Source organism: Carya illinoinensis, chromosome 10, assembly GCF_018687715.1.
Source record: "Carya illinoinensis cultivar Pawnee chromosome 10, C.illinoinensisPawnee_v1, whole genome shotgun sequence".
NCBI classification, from domain to species: domain Eukaryota; kingdom Viridiplantae; phylum Streptophyta; class Magnoliopsida; order Fagales; family Juglandaceae; genus Carya; species Carya illinoinensis.
The window spans coordinates 3974780-4001197 of record NC_056761.1 but is presented as its reverse complement, the minus strand read 5'-3'; the positions used below and the strand labels follow the sequence as shown (position 1 = coordinate 4001197).

At 38.9% G+C, this 26418-nt stretch overlaps 1 protein-coding gene across 3 annotated transcripts in view; it reads left to right on the top strand.

Annotated features, from left to right (window-relative positions):
• LOC122278315 (ferredoxin-dependent glutamate synthase, chloroplastic-like) overlaps positions 1-26418 on the top strand; it is a 42430-nt gene extending 16012 nt beyond the window's left edge. For 2 of the 3 annotated variants that reach the window (XM_043088502.1, XM_043088504.1), the window contains 23 exons: positions 6203-6313; positions 6473-6688; positions 7118-7275; positions 7922-8051; positions 14770-14828; positions 15020-15125; positions 16049-16145; positions 16488-16603; positions 16896-17093; positions 17255-17365; positions 17585-17824; positions 17908-18006; positions 22026-22121; positions 22222-22419; positions 22504-22578; positions 22749-22877; positions 22979-23077; positions 23855-23997; positions 24104-24197; positions 24606-24844; positions 24934-25012; positions 25572-25655; positions 25865-26418. In XM_043088502.1, coding sequence (XP_042944436.1) covers positions 6203-6313; positions 6473-6688; positions 7118-7275; positions 7922-8051; positions 14770-14828; positions 15020-15125; positions 16049-16145; positions 16488-16603; positions 16896-17093; positions 17255-17365; positions 17585-17824; positions 17908-18006; positions 22026-22121; positions 22222-22419; positions 22504-22578; positions 22749-22877; positions 22979-23077; positions 23855-23997; positions 24104-24197; positions 24606-24844; positions 24934-25012; positions 25572-25655; positions 25865-26050 — 3063 coding nt within the window. In that variant the 3' untranslated portion in view covers positions 26051-26418. Of the gene's footprint in view, positions 1-6202; positions 6314-6472; positions 6689-7117; positions 7276-7921; positions 8052-14769; positions 14829-15019; positions 15126-16048; positions 16146-16487; positions 16604-16895; positions 17094-17254; positions 17366-17584; positions 17825-17907; positions 18007-22025; positions 22122-22221; positions 22420-22503; positions 22579-22748; positions 22878-22978; positions 23078-23854; positions 23998-24103; positions 24251-24605; positions 24845-24933; positions 25013-25571; positions 25656-25864 lie in introns of those variants that run through there. The other variant, XM_043088503.1, reaches the window with a different exon arrangement.

Below are 26418 nucleotides of genomic sequence, written 5' to 3'. Positions count from 1 at the left end.
ATTGTATTTGACGCCTCCATAGAATTTTCACCCTCCTAAGCAAGTGCTATACAATAAAGGAAAAAAAAAAACCCCTCCTAAGCAAGTGCTATACAATAAAGGAAAAAAAAACAATTTATATAAATTTTCACTACATATATAGATCATAAAAGTTATAAAATGAAGTAAATAATAAACATACCCATATCCAACTGCATCTCAAAATCCTCCACATCATCCATTATAGTCCTAAGGCTGATTGGAGTAGATGAAGAACGAAGCCAATTTTGTGTATAAATGAGGCCCTCAACCATCATCGGAGATAAACTACTTTGAAAAGGATCAAGAACACGACCCGCTGTGCTAAAGCAAGATTCAGAGGCAACTGTAGAGACTGGTATTGCAAGTACATCGCGTGCAATTTTTGAAAGCACACAATATCTAAATGAGTTAACCTTCCACCAAACTAGAATGTCAAAATTTGCATTATCTGTCTCACACTTTTCATCTAGGTATCTATCAACCTCTGACTTACTTCCAAGAGAGTCCTCCGACTGCAACCGTTGCTTAAATATGGCCATTCTTTGTGCACGAACATTCACGTTTGTACTTGCACCATCTGCACCAGTAAGATGTACATCTTCACGTGATAAACTTCTAGGCTGCTGTTGTTGTTGTAAAGAGTTGCTCACTTTTTCATTTGCAAGCTATGCCTCATACATGTGGGTTAAAGTATTCTTCACTAAACAACTCAAATCAACTGCTTTTGTGGGATCATGGGCATATATCCCTTCCAACTCAAAGTCAAGATTTCGCATCTTGTACCGAGGATCAAGAAGAATCCCAATAAACAACAACATATTCATATTATCCAAGTTGCCCCAATATTTGTTAAATTTTTTCTTCATATTTGTGGCCATTGATCCCACCACAAGGTTTTGATTTTGAAACTCTAAATCAATTGCATCGGATATTGTAGCTAACTCCGAAAAAAAAGAATTGCAAGTTGCATACAAGCCCCCCAAAAAGCGTAAAGTTGCATCATGAAATAGTTTAAGAAACTTTACAAACAACCTTGCCTTCTCCCAATCAATATTATTGGGAGGCCCCAACTTTTTTTACGTTCTCCTATTCACTACTTGCTCCACATCATCCTCATCATCGTCATCATCATCTCCAATACTAGTAAGGAAAGCCGAATCTTCTTCTTCCAACCGTTCAAACGCTCTTCGAAATTTTAAAACTCTCTCTAACATAAGATAGGTGGAGTGCCACCCAGTCGGTACATCTAAGCAAATGCCACTTTTGCACGTAAAACTATATACATTTTTTAAACATACTCCACCTTTGAGGTGAGGACTTCACATATTTTACAACACCTCTCACCTTCGCGATAGACTCATCAAATTCCCTCAACCCCTAACAAACAATTAAGTTTAAGATGTGGGCACATCATCGAACATGCAAGAATTCACGTTCCAAAATAGTATCCTTCCTTTACTTGGTTTTTTTCTTCAAATGAGAAATTGCATCATTATTAGAACTTGCATTATCAAGTGTGATAGCAAGATATTTTGGTCGCCCTCAATCATGCAAACACATCTTAATGGCCTTACCAAGTGTATCCCCTTTGTGATTCTCAACCAAACAAAAAGAAAGAATCCTCTTGTGTAGATTCCAATCATCATCAATAAAGTGTGCAGTAAGACACATATAATTGAGATTTTGCACGAATGTCCATGTATCCGTAGTGAGGGAAATTCGTTGCCCTTGAAGAGCACTTCTTAACTTATTTTTTTCCCTCATATATATACTAAAGCAATCCTTTGCAACCGTAACATGGGATGAAATTGTTACCCACTTAGGGCAAACAGTAAGCATAAACTTCTTGAAACCCTCTCCTTCAACAAACCTAAAGGGTAACTCATCAAGAATTATCATCTTTGCTAAGCTTTGTCTACAAGCCTCAACACTAAAGGCTATAGACACAAGTTCCCCACTACCACTTCCTCCATCCTCCTTCCAAGTTAGGGTAGTTTGAGACTTATCCGTCCTATTAAAAGGACATTTCTTATATTGTTTTTCAATATGATATTTCATGGACTTTGTACCGTTGGTCTTCGTATCACATGCATACGAAGCAGTACAATAATTACATTTAGCCCTAGGTTTACTTGGATCACCGTTTGGTATTCTAGTAAAATGATCCCAAACCATTGACCTATGTCTACCACTTACATTGGGTGCGGGTGGAGGTAGGGCTGTACCACTTTGTGTAGGCATGTTTGACTCTACATCATCTATGGTAGAGTCTTGAATCTGGTCCATCTACAAAAATATACTAAAAGTCAGTAAATGAACTTGCATAAATGTTATAAACTTTACAAAAATAGTAAATGTTATAAACTGCACAAAAAAAATAATCAGAATATGGCCTAAAGTCAGAATATAAACTTAGGGAAATGGCAAATTGGCTAAATAAAAAAAAAAAAAAAAAACATCATGGGGAGTGAAACCTTCCACCAAAAATTATTAGGATATCGTGTGGTGATTAGTTTGTGGCACTGTTCTTTATTAAGTTCAAATCCAATAAATTATTAGGAATTGCAAATGAAATTTCTGTTTGATGTGTTATATCATTTAGGAATGGCGTGGCTGTGTGAGCAATTGCTTATCTCATGATGCTTTCCAAATTAGCTTGAAGTAATGGAAGAAAATCACTAGGTTCATCCAAAAAAACAGTTTGCTCTCAAAGCCATGTGGTTAAGCATATTGGTTTCTACTGATTTTTTCTTTAGTTCCTGGCTTCCCATGCTTACTGCTAGCAATTGTATGAATCTGGAGATTTTTAATAATTGATCATGGATAGGGTCAAGAAATTATAGTCCAAAAATATTCAATACATTGATTTGTCCTCAACCCTAGATATATTTTGCAAACACATGTTTCCCTCTGTTGCTCTTTTTGTAAAACTAGTATTAGAAATTTAGAACTGAACCTTATCCTTACTATCCTTAGATTCCTTACAGATCAAAGAAGGAGATCGGCTATCTTTATTGGAACCTTACAGGGCAAGCTTTTCGGATTGCATAGCCCAAACAAATATATAAATTAATAATACCTCTAATTGCATGCTACGGTGTTACCATTAATATAATAAAACAATCAAAGCTTTATATCTCAACATGAAGAAAATAGTAAAATACTGTAAATACCTAACCTAACCAAAAAATCAAACTACATTTGGAAAATTAGAGGCATTTATTACCTTTAGATTGATGCAAGGTGAAACAGCAAGGGCTGCACGTTGCAATGAACCGGCTGGTTTGTGGGAAGGGTGCGACGGAGGGGCTGGTTTGTGGGAACTGGAAGGGTGTGACGGAAGGTGCAGGGTGCGATGAAAGGGGCTGTGATGGAAAGCTAAGCTTTCGGAAGGGTTGCGACGGCGCCTTTTGCGATGGAAGGGGGCGAAGGGTCTGCGATGGAAGGGGGCAAAGGGTCGGCCGTCTGAGAGGTTAGGGCATCACTAGTGAGGGGAATCGAATTGCTGAGGGGGGAAGAAGGGTTTGCTTTTAGTTTAGGGATAAAATGGCGCCGTTTGGGGTTAAAATAACTCTAAACGGCGCTGTTTCACAGACCGGTACAGTTTAAAAAAATAAACTGGGTTGCATAAAACGGCGCCGTTTCATGCAACCTGGTTTTAAAATTGGTTTCCATTGGACCTAAACGGCGCCGTTTAGGTCCAAATTTACATTAAACGGCGCCGTTTTCTATAATGCCTAATATATTCATCCAATTCTTTTATCTTCTTGGCATTTAAATTAAAAAATATTTAAATTAATAAAATTAAAGTTAAGTAAACTAAATTGATGTAATAATGTTGATTATTTCATTAACTCAAAAAATAATTAATTAAACTTATATTAATATATTAATTACTAATTTATTACTAACTTAGAGATATAGACTTATAGTATGTCAATGAATTAATGAGCTATATTAAACTTATAGATGCAAATTTTTTTATATGATCATGAATCATGATTCATAGATGTAGATGTTAATAAACTATAATTAATTAATGGTGAATTGGTGATAGGTTAGTTAATTGATATCATATATTAGTTCATTAAAATTTAATTGATATCATATATTAGTTCATTAATATTTACAGTAATATTTATAATTGCTTTATATTTAGTTATAAGTTACAACTTACAAGTTACAACTTAGGTATTTTATAAAACATTTATCTACTAACTTTAATTAGATCATAGATGTAGTGTAGTCTTGTATATGTTAATAATTAATAGTAACATAGTTAATGGTGAATTGGTGATAGGTTACTTAATTGATATCATATATTAGTTAATTAAAATTTATAATTGATTTATATTTACAAAGTTACAAGTTACAACTTAGGTATAACTTGTTTATCTAATAACTTTAATCAGATCATAGATAATAGTTATATAAGTAATTAGTTAATTCACCTACTAATTAGTTAATGGTGAATTTAATCAATTGATAATAACTAATTGACATTAGTTAATTACTAGAATATTAATTTAAATTTAAAGTTTTATATTGTTAAACTTAATGGTAATATTTTAGATGAAAATTGTATAATTAATTATACAATTATTATATAAAATATTATATATAATATATTTAAAAATTTATTTAAAAATAACAATTTTCCATTCGGTCCGGTCTGATCCAAAAAAGTCATGGACCGGGACCGGACCGAAAACCGAATTTACATGATCTCTTGGACCGAGATCGACCGGCTCTAAGGCCGGTTCGGTCCGGTCGATTTTTCCGGTCCAGACCGACCGGCTTTCAGCCGTAATAAGGGCTGATTTTGGGGGCGAAAAGGGGCCCACCAAGCTAAGCATGGTCACCATGACGTGCACGCTGAAGAGAGCTTTTTGGATTGGGGTCATATGCACGATTCTGACACCTGTAGCCAAAGTTATAATTAAATTACTAATGTCGCCACTTCTCTTCGCTCAATCGAACAATAAGTCTCCTCGCCCAACCGAGGGATAAGTCTCCTGCCCAACCTAGGGATAAGTCGCTCTTTGCCCAAATCTGCCGCTTCTCGCCCAAATCCTAGAAATACTTATCTCTTCCTGCCTTTTTTGCTCTGGTCTGCCTTGTCAAAGTAGTCTAGTGCTTTTAACCTCGCATCTGTCAGCTGAGCCTCATCGGCCTCGGATTCAGACTCGGATCCCCCTGCATCATATCCCCATGTTGGATCTGGAAAGAGACGTTCTTTGCTACTTATTTTTAAAGTTTTTTAAATCCTTTTCCCACAACATAAAGTGTTGTATTCTTTGAGTTGTATTCCACTTTAATTGTCTTGGTGGTGCACTTGAGAGTGAGTTTGAAACTTCGTTTCACTTTGGGTATGCTCTTGTTGAATTTAGGCTATCGAACAGGATATTTTACATTTAACAGATCTTGGCTCCAATTTCTCTTTAAGCAGTTTGAGTTTATATGATTCAAACTAAGTGAATCAAAATATCAATTTTTTTGGATAATTGTGTAGAACTTAAAGAGTTGGCCTGCCTTATTTCTTCTATAGTCACAGTGCAGTGTGCTCTTATTCCTGCGCCTTCTTGTGCTTTGCTTGCCACCACTCTAGAGTATGCGTGCAGGAATGTGTACATATAATAATGCTCAACCTGTCTGAGGGCTTTGACCTGGAACGATCATAGAACCCAGCATTTGAATGATTTGGGATTGACATTGTGTGGGCATGTTGGGCCTTGCAGTCAGCAGCTATGTGATTGCACTGGATCAGGATGTGGTGGGATTGTATGAGATAGATGCAGTTCGGCAGCTCGCCACTTTCTGTTCAACGTTTTGTGCCAAATCCAAACCCCATTCTGCCTTCCCCCACCCACCCACATGCCTTCTCTTGAATGTTACCTATCTGAGAGGCAATCTAGACTGTTTTTGTTAAACGAATCAATTTCTTTTTGAAGTTCTCTTCTACTTAAGGTTCCCTTTTTTTGTTTTTTTTAATTTCTACTTAAGGTTCTTATAAACATAAGTATGGCATACATTGGATCATTTTATAAAAATCATTTTAAAATATGGTGTTTCTTTGCTATCACTTTAAGAATTTCAGCTTGAAAAATAGCTTTGTGACAAAACTTGACGTTAATTTCATATTCAAACTTTTTTTCTCAGTTATTCACTTGTGTACTTTCAGGTTACAAATCCAGCTATTGACCCTCTTCGAGAAGGATTAGTCATGTCTCTTCAAGTCAATATTGGGAAGCGAGGAAATATATTGGAGGTTGGACCTGAAAATGCTAAGCAGGTCTGTAAGGATATCTCTGTCCATCACTACCATATTTAATTGTCTTTGTAATGCTTCTTTTGAAATGAGTTTTATTAAGATTATTAATAACAGATCTTATGTAATACTTTCAATTTTCATATTTCATACCGTGCCTAATAAGTTTTTTCCTTGGGGTAGGTTATATTGTCTAGTCCCATACTGAATGAAGGGGAGCTTGAGTTTTTGCTGAAGGATCCCCATTTAAAATGCCAAGTTCTGCCAACATTTTTTGATATTCGTAAAGGGCTTGATGGTTCCTTGAAAAAAATGCTAAAGAAGCTTTGTGAAGCTGCTGATGAAGCTGTTCGAAATGGTTCCCAACTGCTTGTTCTCTCTGATCGCTCTGATGTGCTGGTAACAGTGCAGCCTCCCTCTATGTTCTATTTCATACATAAACTCAATCTGACGCAACATATATTTTATTAAATGATCATTGAATAATAACATTCTGGGTTCACTGCTAGTGTTTTATGTTTCTAAATTATTCTGCCCAGCATCTGTTGATTAAATTTATGTGGCTTTATGACCAATATTACAAGTTATTCAGGAATTACCATTTCACCGTACATAGATCTCTCTCTCTCTCTCTCTCTCTCTCTCTCTCTCTCTCTCTCTCGTTAGTGCTTGTGAGTATCAGTACATTTATTTATGTAACTTGTGGGCAACGTTGTCGTTTCTTCTTTGATATGTTTGCTCTATCATCTTCTCCTTTATGCATGCAGTTGTCTTTTTGATAGTTGTTTCACCTATTTTTAGTGATGTGCTCTTTTCCTTATCTTCCAGGAACCAACTCGTCCTGCGATTCCAATACTTCTTGCTGTTGGTGCTGTTCATCAGCATCTTATTCAGAATGGCTTGCGGATGTCTGCATCTATTGTAGTGGACACTGCTCAGTGCTTCAGCACCCATCAGTTTGCTTGTTTGATTGGATATGGTGCAAGGTCATCTTTCTCTGTGAAAATTTTCTATTTTGGCTCTTTTTACCTAGTTTGTTTTTATGCTGGAAACTGTGAAACCAATTTTTATCAATTTTTTCTTAAGCAGTATTTTGTCTGATCTGATGCAATTACTCTGGAACATTAGTCTCTTCTGTTGTAAATGAACAAAGTTAGGTGTTTACTTGCAAATGGATTCATTCAACTTCTGTGTTAAACTAGGCACATAAAATGAACCGGTGTTTTTTCAATAGATGTAGGAACACTTCCTTGAATGTAAATAAATGAGGTATGGGGACAAAAATACATTTTGGCAGTGTCTTGGTATTAATTTTCCCATCAGTGCGGGCATTTTACACGTTTTTTTATCAGTAAACAATTTTGGCAGTGTCTTGGTATCTCCTACGCATGCTAGTTATTACTTGTATTAAGGGTATGTTAATGCTTGTCAACAATTCCCATATTTCATTCACTAAAACATTGGCCATAATTGTTTTATGGAGGGGCCTTAAGAGGGTTCTGCATCCATCTTAGTTGGAGTTTTTATTTTTCTTGTGCTCTTCCACTGCTTCCATTTATGAACTTGTTGCTTGCATTGAACTTTCTCATCCCAGAAATGCTTAAATTTTATTGCCCTGAAATAATTTTTCAGTGCTGTATGCCCATACTTAGCGTTGGAGACTTGCCGACAATGGCGTCTGAGTAATAAAACCGTAAATTTGATGAGGAATGGAAAGATGCCTACCGTAACAATTGAACAGGCTCAAAAGAACTTTTGTAAGGTCAGTACGTTAATATCTGAAGGAATATTTTGTGATGTACATTTTTTTATGTATGTCAAGAGAAGAAATACATTATGTGTTATACATCCACATTATATTTGTGGCTAAGTTCAATTCAGACACATGTTAAGTGTGTAAGAAAAACATAAGAAGAAATATATTTTGTTAGTTCTTGTGAAATTCAACATAGAATTTTTGTTCTTATGCTGTTTACATTGGCTTTCTTGGAAATTTTCAGTGCCAATTTGACATGAGGAAAACATTTTTAACATAACTGACTGTGTTTTCTGAGGAGAACTAGGTGTAACACTTTGATGCAATATGCATTTTAAACAAGTTATGATTGTGTTGTGTGCTATGTCTTTTCTTTTTTGATAAGTAATAATCTTTATTGAATATGAAGAAACTAGGCAATGCCCAAGTACAAAGGGAGTATACAAAGTGAGACACCTAGTTACATTTTAGTGGACTATAAAGAAAATAGAAACTCATGAACATTCCCTCCCTTTAGAACAATAGCAGAAAACCATTGAAACAAAGAGAATACAAAAAAGTTCCAGGTTTCCCCCACTCCACTCTCCTTAGTATTAAAACACCTGTCATTCCTTTCCGACCATAAACACCACATTAAGCACAAGGGCATCATCCGCCATACTGCTGCCAGTTGAGCACTGTTGTGTGGTCTGTTCCAGCATGCAAGTACCTCCTCCACACTCCTAGGCATAACCCAATTTAGCCTGGTTCTACTAAGTATTCCAGCCCATAACTCCCCAGCCACCTCACAATGTAAAAGCAGGTGATCTATTGATTCCCCACTCTTTTTACACATATAGCACCACTCCATAACAACCATACCTTGCTTTCTAAGATTATCAATCGTTAAAATCTTCCCCTGAGCAGCTGTCCAAGTAAAGAAAGCAACTTTAGAAGGTACTAACACCTTCCATATACTCTTCCACGGAAAGAAAGTTTGTTGTTGGATTGTCAAGGCCTTATAAAAAGATTTAACAGTAAACGTTTTACTCCCCGTGTGAGTCCACAACAGTCAGTCTCCCCCATTGACGCCTAGATTTACTGAATATAAATAACTGTAAAAATCTACCAGCTCTTCAAGTTCCTAATCCTGCGCATTTCTAGTAAAAGTAATATTCCAAGTTGCCGTCCCGTTGGCCCGACATAGCAATTCTGAGATTGAGGCCTGCTGATTTCCAGCCAAGTTAAATACTGCTGGAAATGTAGCACATAGAGAACTCTCTCCACTCCATGCATCTAACCAAAAGCGGGTTCGTGCTCCATCACTCACCTCAAACTTTAGATGTTTTTCAAAAGCATTCCATCCCTTTCTTATGAATTTCCACAGGCTTACTCCATACGACCCCCTACGCTCTAAGGAACACCATTCCCCCCACGCACAACCATACTTTTGATCAATGACCTCCCTCCACAGCGAGTTCCCTTCCAAGTGATATCTCCACAGCCATTTCCCTAATAATGCCTTGTTAAACACACTCAAATTTCGCACCCCGAACCCCCCACTCGCAATCGGCCAGGTCACCCTTTGCCAACTCACAAGGCCAAACTTGAATTCCTCCCCAATGCCTCCCCACAGGAAAGCTCGGAACAACTTCTCTATCCGGTTTGCCACCTTCATTGGTAAAGGGAACAGGGAAAGAAAGTAGGTGGAGAGATTGGATAGAGTGCTTTTAATGAGAGTTAATCTTCCTCCTTTTGATAAGTACAGCCTCTTCCAACCCGATAGTCTTTTCTCAATCTTCTCTACTACTCCATCCCAAATGCTCATTGCTTTGTAAGGTGCCCCCAAGGGAAGTCCTAAGTATTTTAAAGGAAAGGCCGTATTTTTACAACCCAATAGCTCCGCTAACGAAGCTATATTACTCACATCCCCCACCAGGACCAACTCTGTCTTCTCCAAGTTCACCTTGAGCCCCGATACAGCTTCAAAACACAATAACAACGCCCTTAAGGCTCGAATGGCCACTATCTGCATCACAAAGAATGAGGGTGTCATCCGCAAAAAGTAAGTGAGAAATGATGCTAACATTACTATTGCTGCCTACTGAAAAACCAGCGAGAAAACCCCCCCTTATGGCAGCCTCCACCATGTGACTCAAAGCCTCCATCACAATAACAAACAAGAAAGGGGATAGTGGGTCTCCTTGTCTCAAATCCCTAGAAGATTGGAAAAAACCACATGATGTTCCATTCCCTAGAACTGAAAACTGAGCTGTCGATACACAATGCTTGATCCATTCACACCACTTATCCCCAAAACCACATCTTCTAAGCATATAGAAAAGAAAATCCCAACTCACATGGTCATAAGCTTTTTCATATTTAGCTTGCAAAGAACCCCGAGATTACCTTCCCTTAACCGACTGTCCAGACACTCATTTGCTATCAAGACTGAGTCTAAAATTTGCCGGCCCCGAACGAACGCATTTTGAGGTTTGGATATGATACTATCCATCACTATGCTCATGCGCTTTGCTAGCACCTTAGAGATGATTTTATAAATCCCACCTACCAAACTGATAGGCCGGAAATCTTTCAAGTCATTGGCACCCACTATCTTTGGAATGACAACAATGAAAGTAGCATTTAGTGACTTTTCAAACTTGTGAGTAGTATGAAAATCATGAAAAATTTTCATTACTTCCTCCTTCACTATATCCCAACATTCTTGAAAGAAAGCCATGGAGAAACCATCTGGGCTTGGGGCTCTGTCTTTACACATACCTTTCACCACAAGATGCACTTCCTCTTCCTCAAACGGCCTCTCCAACCATCCTGCTACCTTGGAATCCAACTGTTCAAAACTTAAACCATCAAGTTTGGGGCGCTACTCTACTTTTTCAGCAAGGAGTTCCGCATAATACTGCACTGTGTGATCTTGAATTTTTTTAGTAGAAAGCAACACCTGTGAGCCAAAATGGAGGACTTCAATAGCGTTATTGTGCCTGTGTGAATTGGCTACATTGTGAAAGAACTTGGTGCACTTGTCCCCCTCCTTCAACCAAAGCGCCCTAGACTTCTGCCTCCAAGATATCTCTTCCAGCAGCAATACCTTCTCAATTTCGGTCACAACCGCATTCTTCCTTGACAAAGAAGCCTCATTAACATCCCTTTCCTCCAAAGCGTGCAGCTCTGCCTATATGATATTTTTCTGTACTTCTGTATGTCTGAAAACTTCTACATTCCATTTTTTTACATCTAACTTAAGAGCTTGAAGTTTACTCGCCACAATAAAGCTAGGGGTACCATAAAAAAAGTAACCATCCCACCAATCCCGTACCTTCTCCACAAATCCTTCAACTTCCAACCACATATTCTCAAATTTGGAGGAGCGCCTACCCCCATGAATGCCACCACAATCAAGCAAAATTGGGAAATGATCGGAACATACCCGTGGCAACCTTTTCTGGCATAGATCCGGGAAACGCGTTTCCCATGAAGAAGAGACTAGAAATCTATCCAGTCGGGACCCCCCTCGGCTATTGGACCGAGTATATGCCCCCCCTTGCAGCGGCAAGTCCACAAGGTTCAAATCAAATATCAACTCTGAAAAAGCTTCCCTTGCGCCCGTCGACATGGATGCCCCCTCCCTTCCACTAGGAAATCTGACTACATTAAAGTCTCCGCAAAAGACCCAAGGTAAGTCCCAAACAGAGTGTAAAACCGCCAATTCCTCCCACAACAAATTTTGCTCTCTATCCGCATTGGGCCCATATAGGTTAGCTAGAGCCCACGTCCACCCATCCTCAATATTCTTAAAAGATACTGCCAAAGAGAACATCCCGGTACATTCTTCCACCATCTCCACCACTCGCTTATCCCACAATACCAACACACCTCTCGAAGCCCCTGATGAAGCTAAGTAACACCACCCCACAAAGGAGCAACCCCAAAAACTGCGAATTATGTGCCTGTCAATACTACGCAACTTGGTCTCTTGAAGGCAAACAATGTCCACCTTCCAAATACGGAGAAGAGATCTAATGCAAAGGCGCTTATTCACATCATTAGTCCCCCTTACATTCCATGAAAGGATTTTAGGCATTAATAAAAGACGCTGGCCCCCTTCCCTTCACCCTCTCACTCCCCACACTACTTTCTTTGTTATCATAATTAATAGAACTCTTGAGGTGTTTCAACTCTCGGTCTTGTTTCATAGCTGATTTTAGCACTGTAGTTCTCCCTGCCTCTATCACACTTAAAAGAGCCTTAAACTGATCTTCGAACCCAGGACACGAAATCCCCACACATTCATGCAGTTTTTCGACTTCTTTTAGCACCCAATCCGAAGAAAATCTGAACACCGGTTTTGGGGATAGGGTACGTAGCGGGATAGGGCTATCCATATCTCCCCCAACCCCACTAGTCTCCATTTCCCTCAACTCAACCCCCTCCAAGTTTTCTGGGCCCTCTGGCCCCCCTTCTATTTCCAGCAGCCACATCTCCTTATTAATATCCCCTTCTACTTCAATATTCACCTCCCCTTCCTCTAGGGTACCCTCCACTGCTTCCAAGACCAAGACCTCAGTCTGAGTTGTACCTGAAGGCTCTCCATGCTGAGAACTGTGCTCGTTACATGGTCTTGTAGCTTCCTCCAAAAGAGAAATTGCAGTTGAGTTAAACAATGGTGGCTCCTTACCCATGCTGGCCTCACAAAACCCCTTTCTTGGCGTCAAGGAAGCCTCAGCTACCTCCGTCGCACACTTCTGGTCAGAGTCCAAGTGATTTGAGCTAGGCGTACCGTCGTGGAGAGCACGGGAACTGTCTTCTTGCTCTAATGAGACTAACGCCGGCGTCGTGCTGTCTTCTTTACCCATGCCGGCCTCACAGAACCCTTGTGTTGGCGTTGAGAAAGCCCCAGCTACCTCCATCGCACACTTCTGGGCAGATTCTGAGAGTTTTGGGCTAGGTGTGCCGTTGTGGAGAGCACGGGAGCTGTCTACTTGCTCTGTTGAGAGTACCACCGGCGTCGTGCTGTCCTCCGGTGGCCTGAACAACGTTGGCGAAGTCACCTGAGGACTCGTCGGCGACATGCTGCGCTCCGATGGGCCTGGGTCTTCAAACGGGTGGGTTCTCCCTCCATCCCGTATAACCCAGGCCTTTGTCTTTGCATCCAAGCTGGGCCCATGTGCCCCGCCTTGGCCCAGTCTGTGCCCCACTCCACTTAAGCCCACGTCCCTTTTAGTTTTTTCCAAAACACACCGTTTTAGCCACTGCATTTTAATACTCTGCTCTCCCATTTGCTTTTCGATCTCAACCAACATCTCCACCCAATTTTCCTCTTTTGGGCCAACACTTCCTCTGCCATCCCCAATGCCATACTGCACCTCTTCCGAAATAGTTTCCCTCTCAGACCTGCATAGACCTGCCACCTCTGGTTTTTTTGTGTCTCGAGGCCCCTTAATCCTACCTTGGAGTGCCTCCCTATATGGCGGAAGTGGCATGCTTCGTGGTGGTGGAATGGGCTTCCATTCACCCTTGCCTCTGTTTTTGCCTCCAAAAGCAGAGGAAGCTACCGTGACCTCCTTCAACATATCCCCAAAAATTCTCCACCCTACCCCATCCCTTCCTTCTAGGATCACTAGCATCCCACGCCTCTTCACTTGATCAAATTCCGAAACGGAAAAAAATCTTCCATAGTAGTTGCTCTACCGCTGCACCACCAACACCTGAGCCCCACTTCTTTTTGATCTAAAAAACTCAGAAGAAACCCCATTTTCTATGCCTTCTTTCACCATGTTTGCCAGCCAACCCAGTGAGTCTTTGTCCATGGAGATGTATTTCACAGCACGGCAGCTGCTTTCCGTGATTCTCCACCACCTTTCATTAACCTTTTTGAACTCAAAGCATTTTTGTTCGATAATCACATTTCTGAGTCGCTCCATCTCAACACCACGACGAGAAAATGAAAAAACAGATAGAAAAGTACTGGAAAAAGAAAGGTTTTGAGTAGGGGAGAATGGGTTCTAAGAAACACTAAGCTTTCCTAATGAAAAAGCTAAGCCAAAGGATCAACTCCGGCAAGAAGCGCCAGAGATGAAGGGGTGGGGGAAAGTTTGTACCACAATCAAGCTTGACAGAGCATCAGTGTTAGCCTTGACAACTTTCTCCATGCTCCGGCCCAAGGATCCCAAAAAAGGAAAGAAGACTAATCTAAAAAATTAGTCAGCCAACTGGTCATAATGAGTAATGTCTTAATGATTAATCTCAAATTCTTCATGCTATATCTTGATGTCTTAATGATTAATCTTAACTTGCTTGGTGCTATACCTTGATGTCTTAAAGATGTTATATTACAGTTCAAAATCTTATAATCAAACTTGAAACAGATAGACTTAGCAGAGAGATAGTGGTACATGCTCACCTGTACACACACACACACACACACACACACACACCACACTCAATAATAGTTTAAAGGACACAGTGTGGAAATGTTCAGACTGAATATCTGGTATACGAAGGGTTTTGAAGGAAAATGTAATCAAAATCCCTATTTGACTTTTCTATGAAGTTTCTAGGCATTGGGAAGTTTGATGATTTGTTTTATTTTAGGACCATGATGTAATGGCTTACCGCCACACTTGTCCACTTCATCTTTATCTGTGGCTGCAATGGAAAATGTTAAATTCTTGGTCTGTCCCATTGGCTAATATTTTATATTGGTTGCTCCTTACCATTTCAGGCTGTTAATTCTGGTCTTCTCAAAATTCTTTCCAAGATGGGCATCTCATTGCTTTCGAGGTATGAACTACTTTTTCATTATTTTTATTTTTTTTGTTTTTTTTTTGGATAATACATTTACCATTCCTGTATGGTTGATTATCTGTTACATTGTTTCCCCCTTTTTAATAGGTCTGTTTACGTATTAAGTTTGTTGTTTATGTTTGCTCTGATCGTGGTGGCAAATCTACTTACCATTTTTTGGTATCTAGTTATTGTGGTGCACAGATATTTGAGATTTATGGACTAGGGAAGGAAATTGTTGATCTTGCATTTTGTGGCAGTGTTTCAAATATTGGTGGATTAACTTTTGATGAGGTATGGATCACAACTTAAATGAAGCACTTGATCTTGAAATTCGACATGATTACCACTACAGGAACATGCATATAGTGCAATTATCCAGGAAATCAATTCATCAATCATATTTCTAGAACCCATTTACGATCATGAAACCTGGATTCTCTTCAGGAAAAACAAAGAAATTCGTTTATTCATGTAAAATGTAATTAATCTACATTATGCTGTGAAGAGTCCCAATTATATAAAATGTTAAATACAAATAGTAAAGATTCAGTTCTGGGGGATGAGAATCGCTGCAGTAGGAATCAGAGAAGTGTTAATGCTATGAAAAATGAAATTGCATTACAGTATTCCGTGAATCTGCACTCTGCAAATACTGCATTGTGAGGATATCTAATTCTCTTTGAAAACTAGAGAGCAGGGAAACCAGATTCTTGAGAGGTTATGACTTGGTACAGTTACATCAGTTTGTAGATAGCTGTACTTTCACAAAATTGGAAAATACAACTACTGCAAGTTTGCACATTAGCATAACAACTGCACTTATAGCCATAGTTTATACCATTTTCTTTGGAACTGGAGAAGAATGGCAACAACTTGTTAGAACCATTATTAGTTGACTTGTGGTGTATTAACTTTTACAGGTCGAGATTAGCATGGCTGCATGTTATTGTCTCCTATAAAGTTTTTCAATTAGTTCTCTATAAGTTTAGAGACAGTGGTAGGTTTGTTGACTGCAATTTAGTTGTAAGATAACCTGAATTTAGGGACCAAGCAGTCAAATAAATAACTCATTAGATTTTGCAGCTTACACAATGTAACTACTTTCGTCCTGAACTTTAATCTTTCAACTCAGGTATGGTGGTGCATTGTTCTGTTGGTTTCTATGCCGTTAGTTTGCTTTTTTAATTTTTATTTTTAATTCCTCCTTTTTGCAGCTGGCAAGGGAGACTTTATCTTTTTGGGTGAAGGCTTTCTCTGAGGATACAGCTAAAAGGCTCGAAAATTCTGGATTTATACAATTCAGACCAGGAGGTATTGCTTCGTATCACTTGTAATCGAATATGTTTATACTATCCAAGAACTTATTACCACTGATTTTTAAATATATATATATGTGTATATACATACGCATACATGATACATACATGTATAAAGATGTGTATGTGTGAGATAGGATATGCTGACCTTCAGTTGCAATTTGCAGAAAATATTATGCTCTTAATTGGAATGATACAATGTTGTACCTAAATCATAGAATTTCTTTCAAAGTCTATACTGTGGGTTAAAACTATTTTTCTGTTTTTACCTAAACTAAGAAAATTCTGAAGCCTATTCGTACTTGATTTATTTTATTTTTATTTTTATTTTTGTAAGGGGAGTATCATGGAAACAACCCTGAGATGTCGAAGTTACTACACAAAGCTGTTCGCCAAAAGAGTGAAAGTGCCTTTTCAGTTTATCAGCAACATTTGGCCAACCGACCTGTAAATGTTAGTGCCACCTAGTCTTTTATTTTTTTTTTATAAGTAAGAGGTAAATTTTATTGACATGAATGAAATAGGCATAGCCTGTGTACATAGGAGGTATACAAAAGAACACCTAAATACATTCTAGGATTGATAGATTAAGGTAAGGACAGGACAGGAAGTCATGAGTACCTGGTCTTTTATTATTTCTCTCTTTTTTTTTTTGGGGGGGGGGGGGGGGGGGGGGAATTTTCTATAAAATTATTTTAAATCAGCATTTTGTGTAAGTTTACCTTAATCTTGTAACTTGACATAGGTTCTTCGTGACCTTCTTGAGTTCAAGAGTGATCGCACTCCAATTCCTGTGGGTAAGGTTGAACCTGCTGCATCTATTGTTCAACGGTTTTGCACTGGTGGGATGTCGCTTGGAGCTATTTCAAGAGAAACCCACGAAGCAATTGCCATTGCAATGAATAGATTGGGTGGAAGATCAAATTCAGGAGAAGGTGGTGAGGTAGTTCGCTCTCTCCCATTAGTTGGTTCTAATGCACAATCTTCTTCAAACATCTCATTTTTTTGTCCCCTCATAGTTCCATTCTGTCAATTGGAGACGTAATTAGAGATTTGCCAAATACTCGATTTTATTATTTATTTATTTATTTTTTTAACATCCAGGATCCCATTCGCTGGAGACCACTTACAGATGTTGTTGATGGGTACTCACCAACACTGCCTCATCTCAAAGGTCTTCAAAATGGAGATACAGCTACAAGTGCTATCAAGCAGGTGATTTCATTGATCTGTTGCCTCAGAACAAGTTCATACCTTCATGGTTTCCATGATCTAACTATGTTATTTTTTAGCACCGTGGTCCGACATCCGCATATTTATCTTTTTAATCATAGGCATTATGCTGTTCTGTCTTTTTTAATTGGTTAGGAATTTAGCTTCCTACTATATATTTAAATAGATGTTGCTTTACTAAAGTTACCACTCCATCTTCAGGTTGCTTCAGGACGTTTTGGGGTCACTCCAACATTCTTGGTCAATGCTAGTCAATTGGAAATCAAAATTGCACAAGGTGCAAAGCCTGGCGAGGGGGGCCAACTGCCTGGAAAAAAAGTTAGTGCATATATTGCAAGGTTGAGAAATTCTAAACCTGGGGTACCACTTATTTCTCCACCACCACACCATGACATTTATTCTATAGAGGATCTTGCACAGTTGATCTTTGACCTTCATCAGGTGATTATCAGCTGCATATTTGGTAAGACAGACGTACCTAGCACTCGTATAGGAATGATAACTAATGTCTACTGAATGAATAGGTTAATCCTAAGGCTAAAGTGTCAGTAAAGCTAGTGGCAGAAGCTGGAATCGGTACTGTTGCTTCTGGGGTTGCAAAGGGTAATGCTGATATCGTACAGGTATTTATTTTTTCATTAGTAATGAAATTTTACTAAAAGCGCAGAAGGGCACAACCCTAGTATGCAGGAAATATACAACCTTATACATCCAACTAGCACAAAAACGAAAAAGGGCAAAAGTTTTTTAATTCCAGAAAGCTAGTGAAATGGTAGCTGGTGTGAGCAGTCGTCCAGACATAGATGGTATCATGAATGTAATGGCTCTTAACTCTAGACTGTCATCCCTACATGGCCCTTATTTTTCATACTAAGCAGTGAGCTGTGTTAAATTTTTGCAGCATTGTTTCTCCATTGTATATTCATTATCGAGATATCATAAACATAATAATCTATTTGCTGCATCAGACTTATGTCATATGGAGAGAGAGGCTCCAGAGGTTATGCTCTGACCATTTTCCCGTTTTATTAGATGGGGGTGGAGTGCAAGGGGGTAAGAGGCCTTTTAAGTTTGAAAATATGTGGCTAAAAAAGGAGGGGTTTGTGGATTTGGTTAGAAATTGGTGGAATTCTTATGTATTTGAGGGTGATCCGAGTAAGGTGTTGGCTGAAAAATTGAAAGCTTTGAAGAAGGATTTGAAGACTTGGAATGAGCAGGAGTTTGGTGAGATAACTAAACAGAAAAATTGCTTACTGCAAGAATTACAAAGTTTGGAGGGAGTAGACGATGAGAACAACCGAAAAGAGCAATTAGTAACTAAACTCGAAAGACTGACCTTATTGGAGGAGATTTCATGGAGGCAAAAGTCAAGGGCTTTATGGCTTTGGGAGGGGGATAAATGCACTAAGTTTTTCCACCGCATAGCTAATGCACATAGGAGGTTCAATACCATTGAGTCTCTGAATATTGATGGTATTACCTCGTCAAATCAGGTGGAAATGAAGGAATATGTAGCTGAACATTTTGAAAACTTATTGTCAAAACCTATTGCATGGAGACCTAAGGTGGATGGCCTGACTTTTGAGAGTATTGATCAAGTTAGTATGGTGTGGTTGGAGAGACCTTTTGAAGAGGAAGAGGTACATAACGTTATTAGGAAAATGAATAAAGATAAAGCTCTAGGCCCGGATGGTTTCAATATGACTTTTTTCCAAACTTGTTGGGAGGTGGTGAGAGAAGATGTTATGTTGGTTTTCCAGGAATTTTTCACTCATGGCAAATTTGAAAAAAGCCTAAATGCTACCTTTATCGCCTTAGTCCCTAAAAAGGCTGGTGCAATAGAGGTACAAGACTTCAAACCGATCAGTCTTGTAGGCAGTGTATATAAGTTATTGTCGAAGGTGCTGGCAAATAGAATGAGCACAGTAATGGAAAAGATTATCTCTAAATCGCAAAATGCCTTTATAAGGGGGAGACAAATACTAGATTCGGTTCTCATTGCCAATGAATGTTTGGACAGCAGAATCAGGTTAGGAATTCCATCTTTGTAAGTTAGACATGGAAAAGGCATACGATCATGTTAACTGGGACTTTCTGATGTACATGTTGAGTAGATGTGGGTTTGGGGTAAGATGGAGGAAGTGGATAAGGCATTGTGTGTTAACGGCACGTTTCTCGATCTTGGTAAATGGAGAACCTGTGGGCTTCTTTAACAGTTCGCGAGGGCTACGACAAGGAGATCCATTATCACCACTTTTATTTGTAGTAGTCATGGAGGCTTTGAGTAAAATGGTAACGGCGGCAGTAGGAGGAGGGTTTTTCTCTGGCTTCTCGGTGAGAGATTCACACAGCCAAACCACTATTTCTCACCTTTTATTTGCAGATGATACCTTGCTGTTGTGTGAGGCAAATGTAGGACATATTCAATCACTGAAGGCAATTCTACTTTGTTTTGAAGCTATTTCCGGATTGAAGATTAATCTTGATAAGACAGAAATGGTCGCAGTAGGGGATGTAAGTAACATGAGTAGATTGGCTAACATATTGGGATGCGTGGTCTCTTCCTTGCCGATGAAGTATCTTGGGCTTCCATTGGGGGCTTCTTTCAAAGCTAAGTCTATTTGGGATGGGGTTTTGGAAAAATTTGAGCGTAGGTTGGCCGGGTGGAAAAGGTTATATTTATCCAAAGGGGGGCGGCTCACTCTTATTAAGAGCACTCTCTTAAATCTTCCCACATACTATTTGTCTCTGTTCCCTCTTCCTGCTAGCATTGCATATAGAATGGAAAAACTTCAACGTGACTTTTTATGGAGTGGAATAGGAGATGAGTTTAAGTTTTATTTAGTGGGCTGGGATAAGGTGTGCAATCCCTTGAGAGATGGCGGACTGGAGGTTAGGAATGTGAGGATTCTTAATAGGTCTTTACTAGGTAAATGGCTTTGGCGATATAACAATGAGAGGGGAGCTTTATGGAAAGGGTTGATAGATTTGAAATATGGTTGTGAAACGGGGGGTTGGTGTTCAAAAGAGGGAAGGGGGTCCTATGGAGTGGGGTTGTGGAAGTTCATACGGAAAGGATGAGATTCTTTTGCTAGTAATACTCGTTTGAGCTTGGGGGATGGAAGAAGGATACGCTTTTGGCAGGATTGTTGGGTGGGTGACACAGTGTTGCTGGAGGCTTATCCCGCTATTTACAATATTGCAAGGGATCCAGATGTCATGGTGGCTGATTTGAGGGTAACTATACAAGGTTCACAAGAGTGGAATATCAGCCTAAATCGGGAGGTACATGACTGGGAAGTGAACATGCTGGTGGATTTTTTTAACTTGCTGCATAACATTCCTGTTGCTGCCACAACTGAAGATGTGATGATTTGGAGACCTTCTAGGAAAGGAAAATTCACGTTATGCTCGTTTTATAACTCTCTTACTGGGCAACAAGGACATTCTTTCCCTTGGAAGAACATTTGGAGGACTAAAGCACCAACAAAGGCCGCCTTTTTTGTGTGGACAACAGCCTTAGCCAAGATACTGACTAATGATAATCTGAGGAGAAGGGGCCTTGTTATCACGGACTGGTGTTGTTTGTGTTAGAAGAGTGGGGAAACGGTGGATCATCTACTTTTACACTGAGTTTGCTAGAGACATATGGAACTACTTTTTCAGCAAGATGGAAATAGCATGGGTGATGCCAGGCCGGGTGGTTGTTCTTCTGGCATGCTTGAGAGGTTTCACTGGGACACCACATATTGCAGCTGTTTGGAAAATGGACCCTATTTGTATTTTTTGGTGTATTTGGAGTGAACGTAATGAGAGACTTTTTGAGGATCATGAACGTTCCTTGGAAGAGTTTAGGAGTTTCTTTTGGAAGACTTTGTTTATGTGGGCTATTGGGTTGGATTTAAATGGGCTTAGTTTTCATTATTTTCTTGTAACGGTTACTAGTTCTTAAAAAGCTGTATGCTTTTGTATACATCTAGTGTACTTGGGCTATGCCTATCCTTTTATCAATGAAATATCATATTACTTATCAAAAAAACTTATGTCATAGGCAGTATGCTAGTACAACAAGGTAACCCTGTAGCATTTGAGAGATGAGTTTGCAAAAAGAGTTCCATGATCATCTATATTGGCTTAAGACTTCTTAATTTTTTAATTAAAAACCTAACCCCTAGGTTGGCTCAAGTGGTAAAGGCCTTGGGCTTGGGGCATGCTTCCCCCAGGTCTAAGGTTCAAATCTTCTTAGGTGCAACCAATTTCTAGGGGCCATCAGACTGGGTGATTTTTCCCTTGAATTACCTGAGGTGTAGTTGCGGGAAACTCTTTGCCAAGGGCCTGTGCAATCCCGGGATTAGTTGGGATGTTGTTCTTGGACACCTGGTGCCAATAAAAAAAAAAAATTAAAACCATGCTCTATTTTCCTTTTTTCTTCTGCTTGTTTGCAATTCAGAGTTTCTCTCTTTTATTCTTTGTGTGGGCCAGCCTAGCTCATTTTTTCCTTGTTATTCAGTTTTTTGTTCACTGCTGCTATTTAGTAGAGTATGCAACTGCAAGTTTTCTGCAAATACATTATTAGGCCCCAATTATTAAGGTGTGTGTCATTTCCATTTTGGTATTTTACTGATTCTCATGTTCATTCCAGATATCAGGGCATGATGGTGGAACTGGAGCCAGCCCTATAAGTTCCATCAAGCATGCTGGTGGTCCTTGGGAACTTGGACTTACAGAAACTCACCAGGTTACTATTTTACATGCATCAGATAAATTGGGGCAGTTACTTTTATGAGATCATTTAGAGACACTATATGTGCTATTCAATTATTGATGATCTTTTACAGACGCTCATCGAGAATGGGCTCAGGGAAAGAGTTATTCTCAGAGTTGATGGTGGCTTCAAAAGTGGAGTTGATGTCTTACTGGCTGCAGCAATGGGTGCTGATGAGTATGGGTTTGGTTCTGTGGCAATGATTGCTACTGGTTGTGTGATGGCCCGCATTTGCCACACGAATAATTGTCCAGTTGGTGTTGCCAGTCAGGTAAGGGTGATTTGTAAATTCATTTCATTATTTGTTATGCCCTTTTCACACTGATTTGGTTTTGAAATATTCATTTTACTTCAGCGAGAAGAATTACGTGCTCGGTTCCCTGGCATGCCTGGTGATCTTGTCAACTTCTTTTTATATGTAGCCGAAGAGGTAGTCCACCCACCTTTTTCTTTCCTCCTCTTTATGGTCCTTGATTTGATCCTTATTTTACCAATGTAGGATTTTTTCCTTAATGTAATGACCAGTCTTTTGGTTAAATCTGTGAAGGTTCATTTTTCTTCTTTATCTTTTTCAATTACTTTTTGCTTAATTTTGGCCAGGTAAGAGGAATGTTGGCACAGTTGGGATATGAGAAGTTGGATGATATAATTGGTCGCACAGATATATTAAGACCACGGGATATCTCTCTAATGAAAACTCAGCATTTGGATCTCAATTATATTCTCTCTGTATGTATCTATATAATGACTTGTTTTCTTACCATGAATGATTGTTGTAATTTAAATGCCTATTTTTATTTTTATGATGACTTTTTCTCTTTTATCTCCAGAGTGTCGGGTTACCAAAATGGAGCAGTACTGCAATCAGGAATCAGGATGCTCATACTAATGGTCCTGTTCTGGATGATATTTTACTCGCTGATCCAGAGGTAACAACCATTGATATTAATGCTACTTGCTTACATACTCTAGAATGAATAAAGTGCAGATGCAGCGAGGACTCCCTTTGGTCATTACATGTTTGGCTTGTCTATCTACTATAATTTTAGATTTTAGATTGGATACTTTCCAAAGGAAAAAAATGTTCATGTTTTCTCTAAGCAATGTGTTGAGATCTTGAGTGTTCAACAAGCCCGAAAGGTGTCATAAGTAGTTCTGTTGTTGATTTCATATTTATATTAATATAAGAGATACTTCGATACCCTAGATGCTTTTTAGAAAGTTGGATTTAAACAAAGTTCTTGGAATGTAGTTTTGCTATAACATAGGAGTGAAATCGAGGGATTGAACATTGAAGCATAGGAGATTCACGATGGACCTTAGTTTGTTAGATTGACTTTCATTTGTTTTTGGCAACTAATGAAGAAATTTATTGATGAAAACAATAGTTTTAATCCATGTACACTAGGCATATAATGTGTCTCTTGACTGTCATTTATAAAACAAGGTTGTAGGCCAAATGTCCTGTTTCTACAAAAAGAAGGTGGATAAATCAAACTAAAATTGAACTTATATAATATCATAAGCTACATGGACTAATTTTGACCATGAATCCCTACGTATCCAACGTAGATAACTGTTAATTCTAAGAATATGAAACAAAAATAAATGTTGGCTTGTGCCACTTTTAACAAAAAGAATTTTTTCCGTGATTTGCTGCTACCTTTAACCACATTAGTAAGAAATATTATATTTTTTCTGTGCAGATTTCGGAGGCAATTGAAAATGAAAAAGTTATCAATAAGACCATAGAGATATACAATGTTGATCGTGCTGTTTGTGGGCGCATAGCAGGGGTAATTGCAAAGAAGTATGGTGACACTGGATTTGCAGGGCAATTGAACATAACGTAAGTCTTGGGTTTGACATAGCTAAGTATTAATAACTGAAAGGATTCATGCAGCAATATCTCTTTTGTTTAAATGCTGGCTAATCAGTTTTCTTCAATATATCAGATTTACAGGGAGTGCTGGGCAGTCGTTTGCATGCTTTTTGACTCCTGGAATGAATATTCGACTGGTAGGAGAGGCTAATGATTATGTGGGAAAGGTTTGTTGAACAAAACTTTGCCTCCATTACCCAAAACTCAATCAAGAAACGTGGTAAAGTTATTATTTTTCAGAAATGTTTAGTTCAAGAACTTAGCAATGTTATAAATCAAATGAGTTTGGGTTACATTTTACTAAACAAAAGAAAAGAAAAAGTAGTTTATGTTAACTGGGCTGCATGAACTTGGCAGTAGGCTATTCTTGAAGTGACTCGGTGCATTAGACAGTCACCATACTGTTTTCCACCCAAAAAGTTGTGTTCACTGATTTACTCTAAAAGAGGCATTATATTAGAACTATTTACAATTGAGCTATATCAACTTTGGCTGATTTGCTTTATCAACCCCATATGAAAAATTTGGTAATTCCTTCCCACAAACTCTTGACGTTGGAACATAAATGTTACAAGGGTATTGCTGGAGGTGAGTTAGTTATAACTCCTGTTGATAACACTGGGTTTTTCCCTGAGGATGCGGCCATTGTTGGGAATACTTGTTTGTATGGGGCAACTGGTGGGCAAATCTTTGTTAGAGGAAAAGCTGGAGAGCGATTTGCTGTTAGAAACTCACTTGCTCAAGCAGTGGTGGAGGGTACTGGAGACCATTGTTGTGAGTACATGACGGGTGGTTGTGTGGCTGTACTTGGAAAGTAAGTGATGCCCCTTTACCTGGCATATCTTTTTCATTCCGAAGCAAACTGAAAGGGATGCAATTTAAACTTCCTATTATTTTTGACAGGGTGGGTAGAAATGTAGCAGCTGGAATGACGGGGGGTTTGGCATACATTCTTGATGAGGACAACACTCTCCTTCCCAAGGTACGTGTGTTTTTTTTTTTTTTTTTGTTACGGTGCCTCATGGGAAACACTATGCAGTTGGAAACATGTTGAGTTGCCTTCTCTCTCTCCCTTTCTCTCTCTCCTTCTAATGGTTCTGTGTCATCCTCCTTTATTATATATGCGTATGGTGAGTCAAGCATTCAATAATGGTGACTTAACTATTTGGGACTTGGTCCCAGGAAAAATGAAAAGGCGTGTCAATAAATATGAAATAAAAAAGGTCATATCAGTTAAGCGTGAGATTCTTCACTTGCTAAAGATATTTTATCGTCTATTCCCCCCTTGAAGAAGCTTCGATTTGTCTTCCCTCTAGCAACATTGATTAATTCGTATTCTTGTTACCCACTTGTTTAATGTCCTTTTATAGAGTGCATCTGGCGTTATACTTTTGTTAGTTCTACTCTATTTTTTTCCTGGGTCTTTGTATTCATCCTTCATTATTGGGGAAAACAAGATAATTTTATAAGCTTGTGCGAGGATGGACATTTCTTTTTTCCAATCTTTCCCAGCTAAACAAGTATGATCCTTTCACTGACAGGTGAATAAAGAAATTGTGAAGATCCAAAGAGTGACAGCCCCCGTGGGGCAGATGCAGCTGAAGAACCTTATTGAAGCCCATGTTGTAAGTGCACTTAATAAACTGCACGACCAAGCACACATACAACATACCACAGAGGCACACGCTGTCATGAAAAAGTTCCAATTGTTTCTAACCTTTTACAACTTATGCATCGACATTAATTGTCGTTTCTTTTAAATATTCACTATCAGCACAGATGCACTGTCTATCTTTCTGAAACTTTGTCTTAATTTAAATAATCTGTGGTGAAGGAAAAAACTGGGAGCGGTAAAGGCGCTACCATTTTGAAGGAGTGGGATAGATATCTACCACTATTTTGGCAGCTGGTTCCCCCTAGTGAAGAGGACACCCCAGAGGCTTGTGCAGAGTACGAGAAACCAAAGGCCGACCAAGTGAGTTTACAATCTGGACAGGATAATGTTTCAGCAGTACCATGAGGCGAGCACTTCAACCAGTGGAAACTGCTCCTAGCCTGTACAGCTCGAATACTAGGAGAGGCGGATTATTAAGTTGGAAATTGATACATACTAATTACTGGGATTGGAGAATACTTTTACTACCTTGGGTGGCAAAATCTTTTATCAAAGATTTGCATTGCCTCAAATCGAAGACGCTGATCATCCATCGATACAATTAAAACCATACACCTTCGATCAATCAATGTATAAGTTGTATAGTGATTGCGAAACATATTGTAAATTCAAAATAATTCATATCCACGCAGTCTTTCAAAGCATTGTAATCGCTTGCTATTGCTGGTCATTCCTTGTTTTTCTCAATTAAATTGAGTTTGATAATTTCTTCA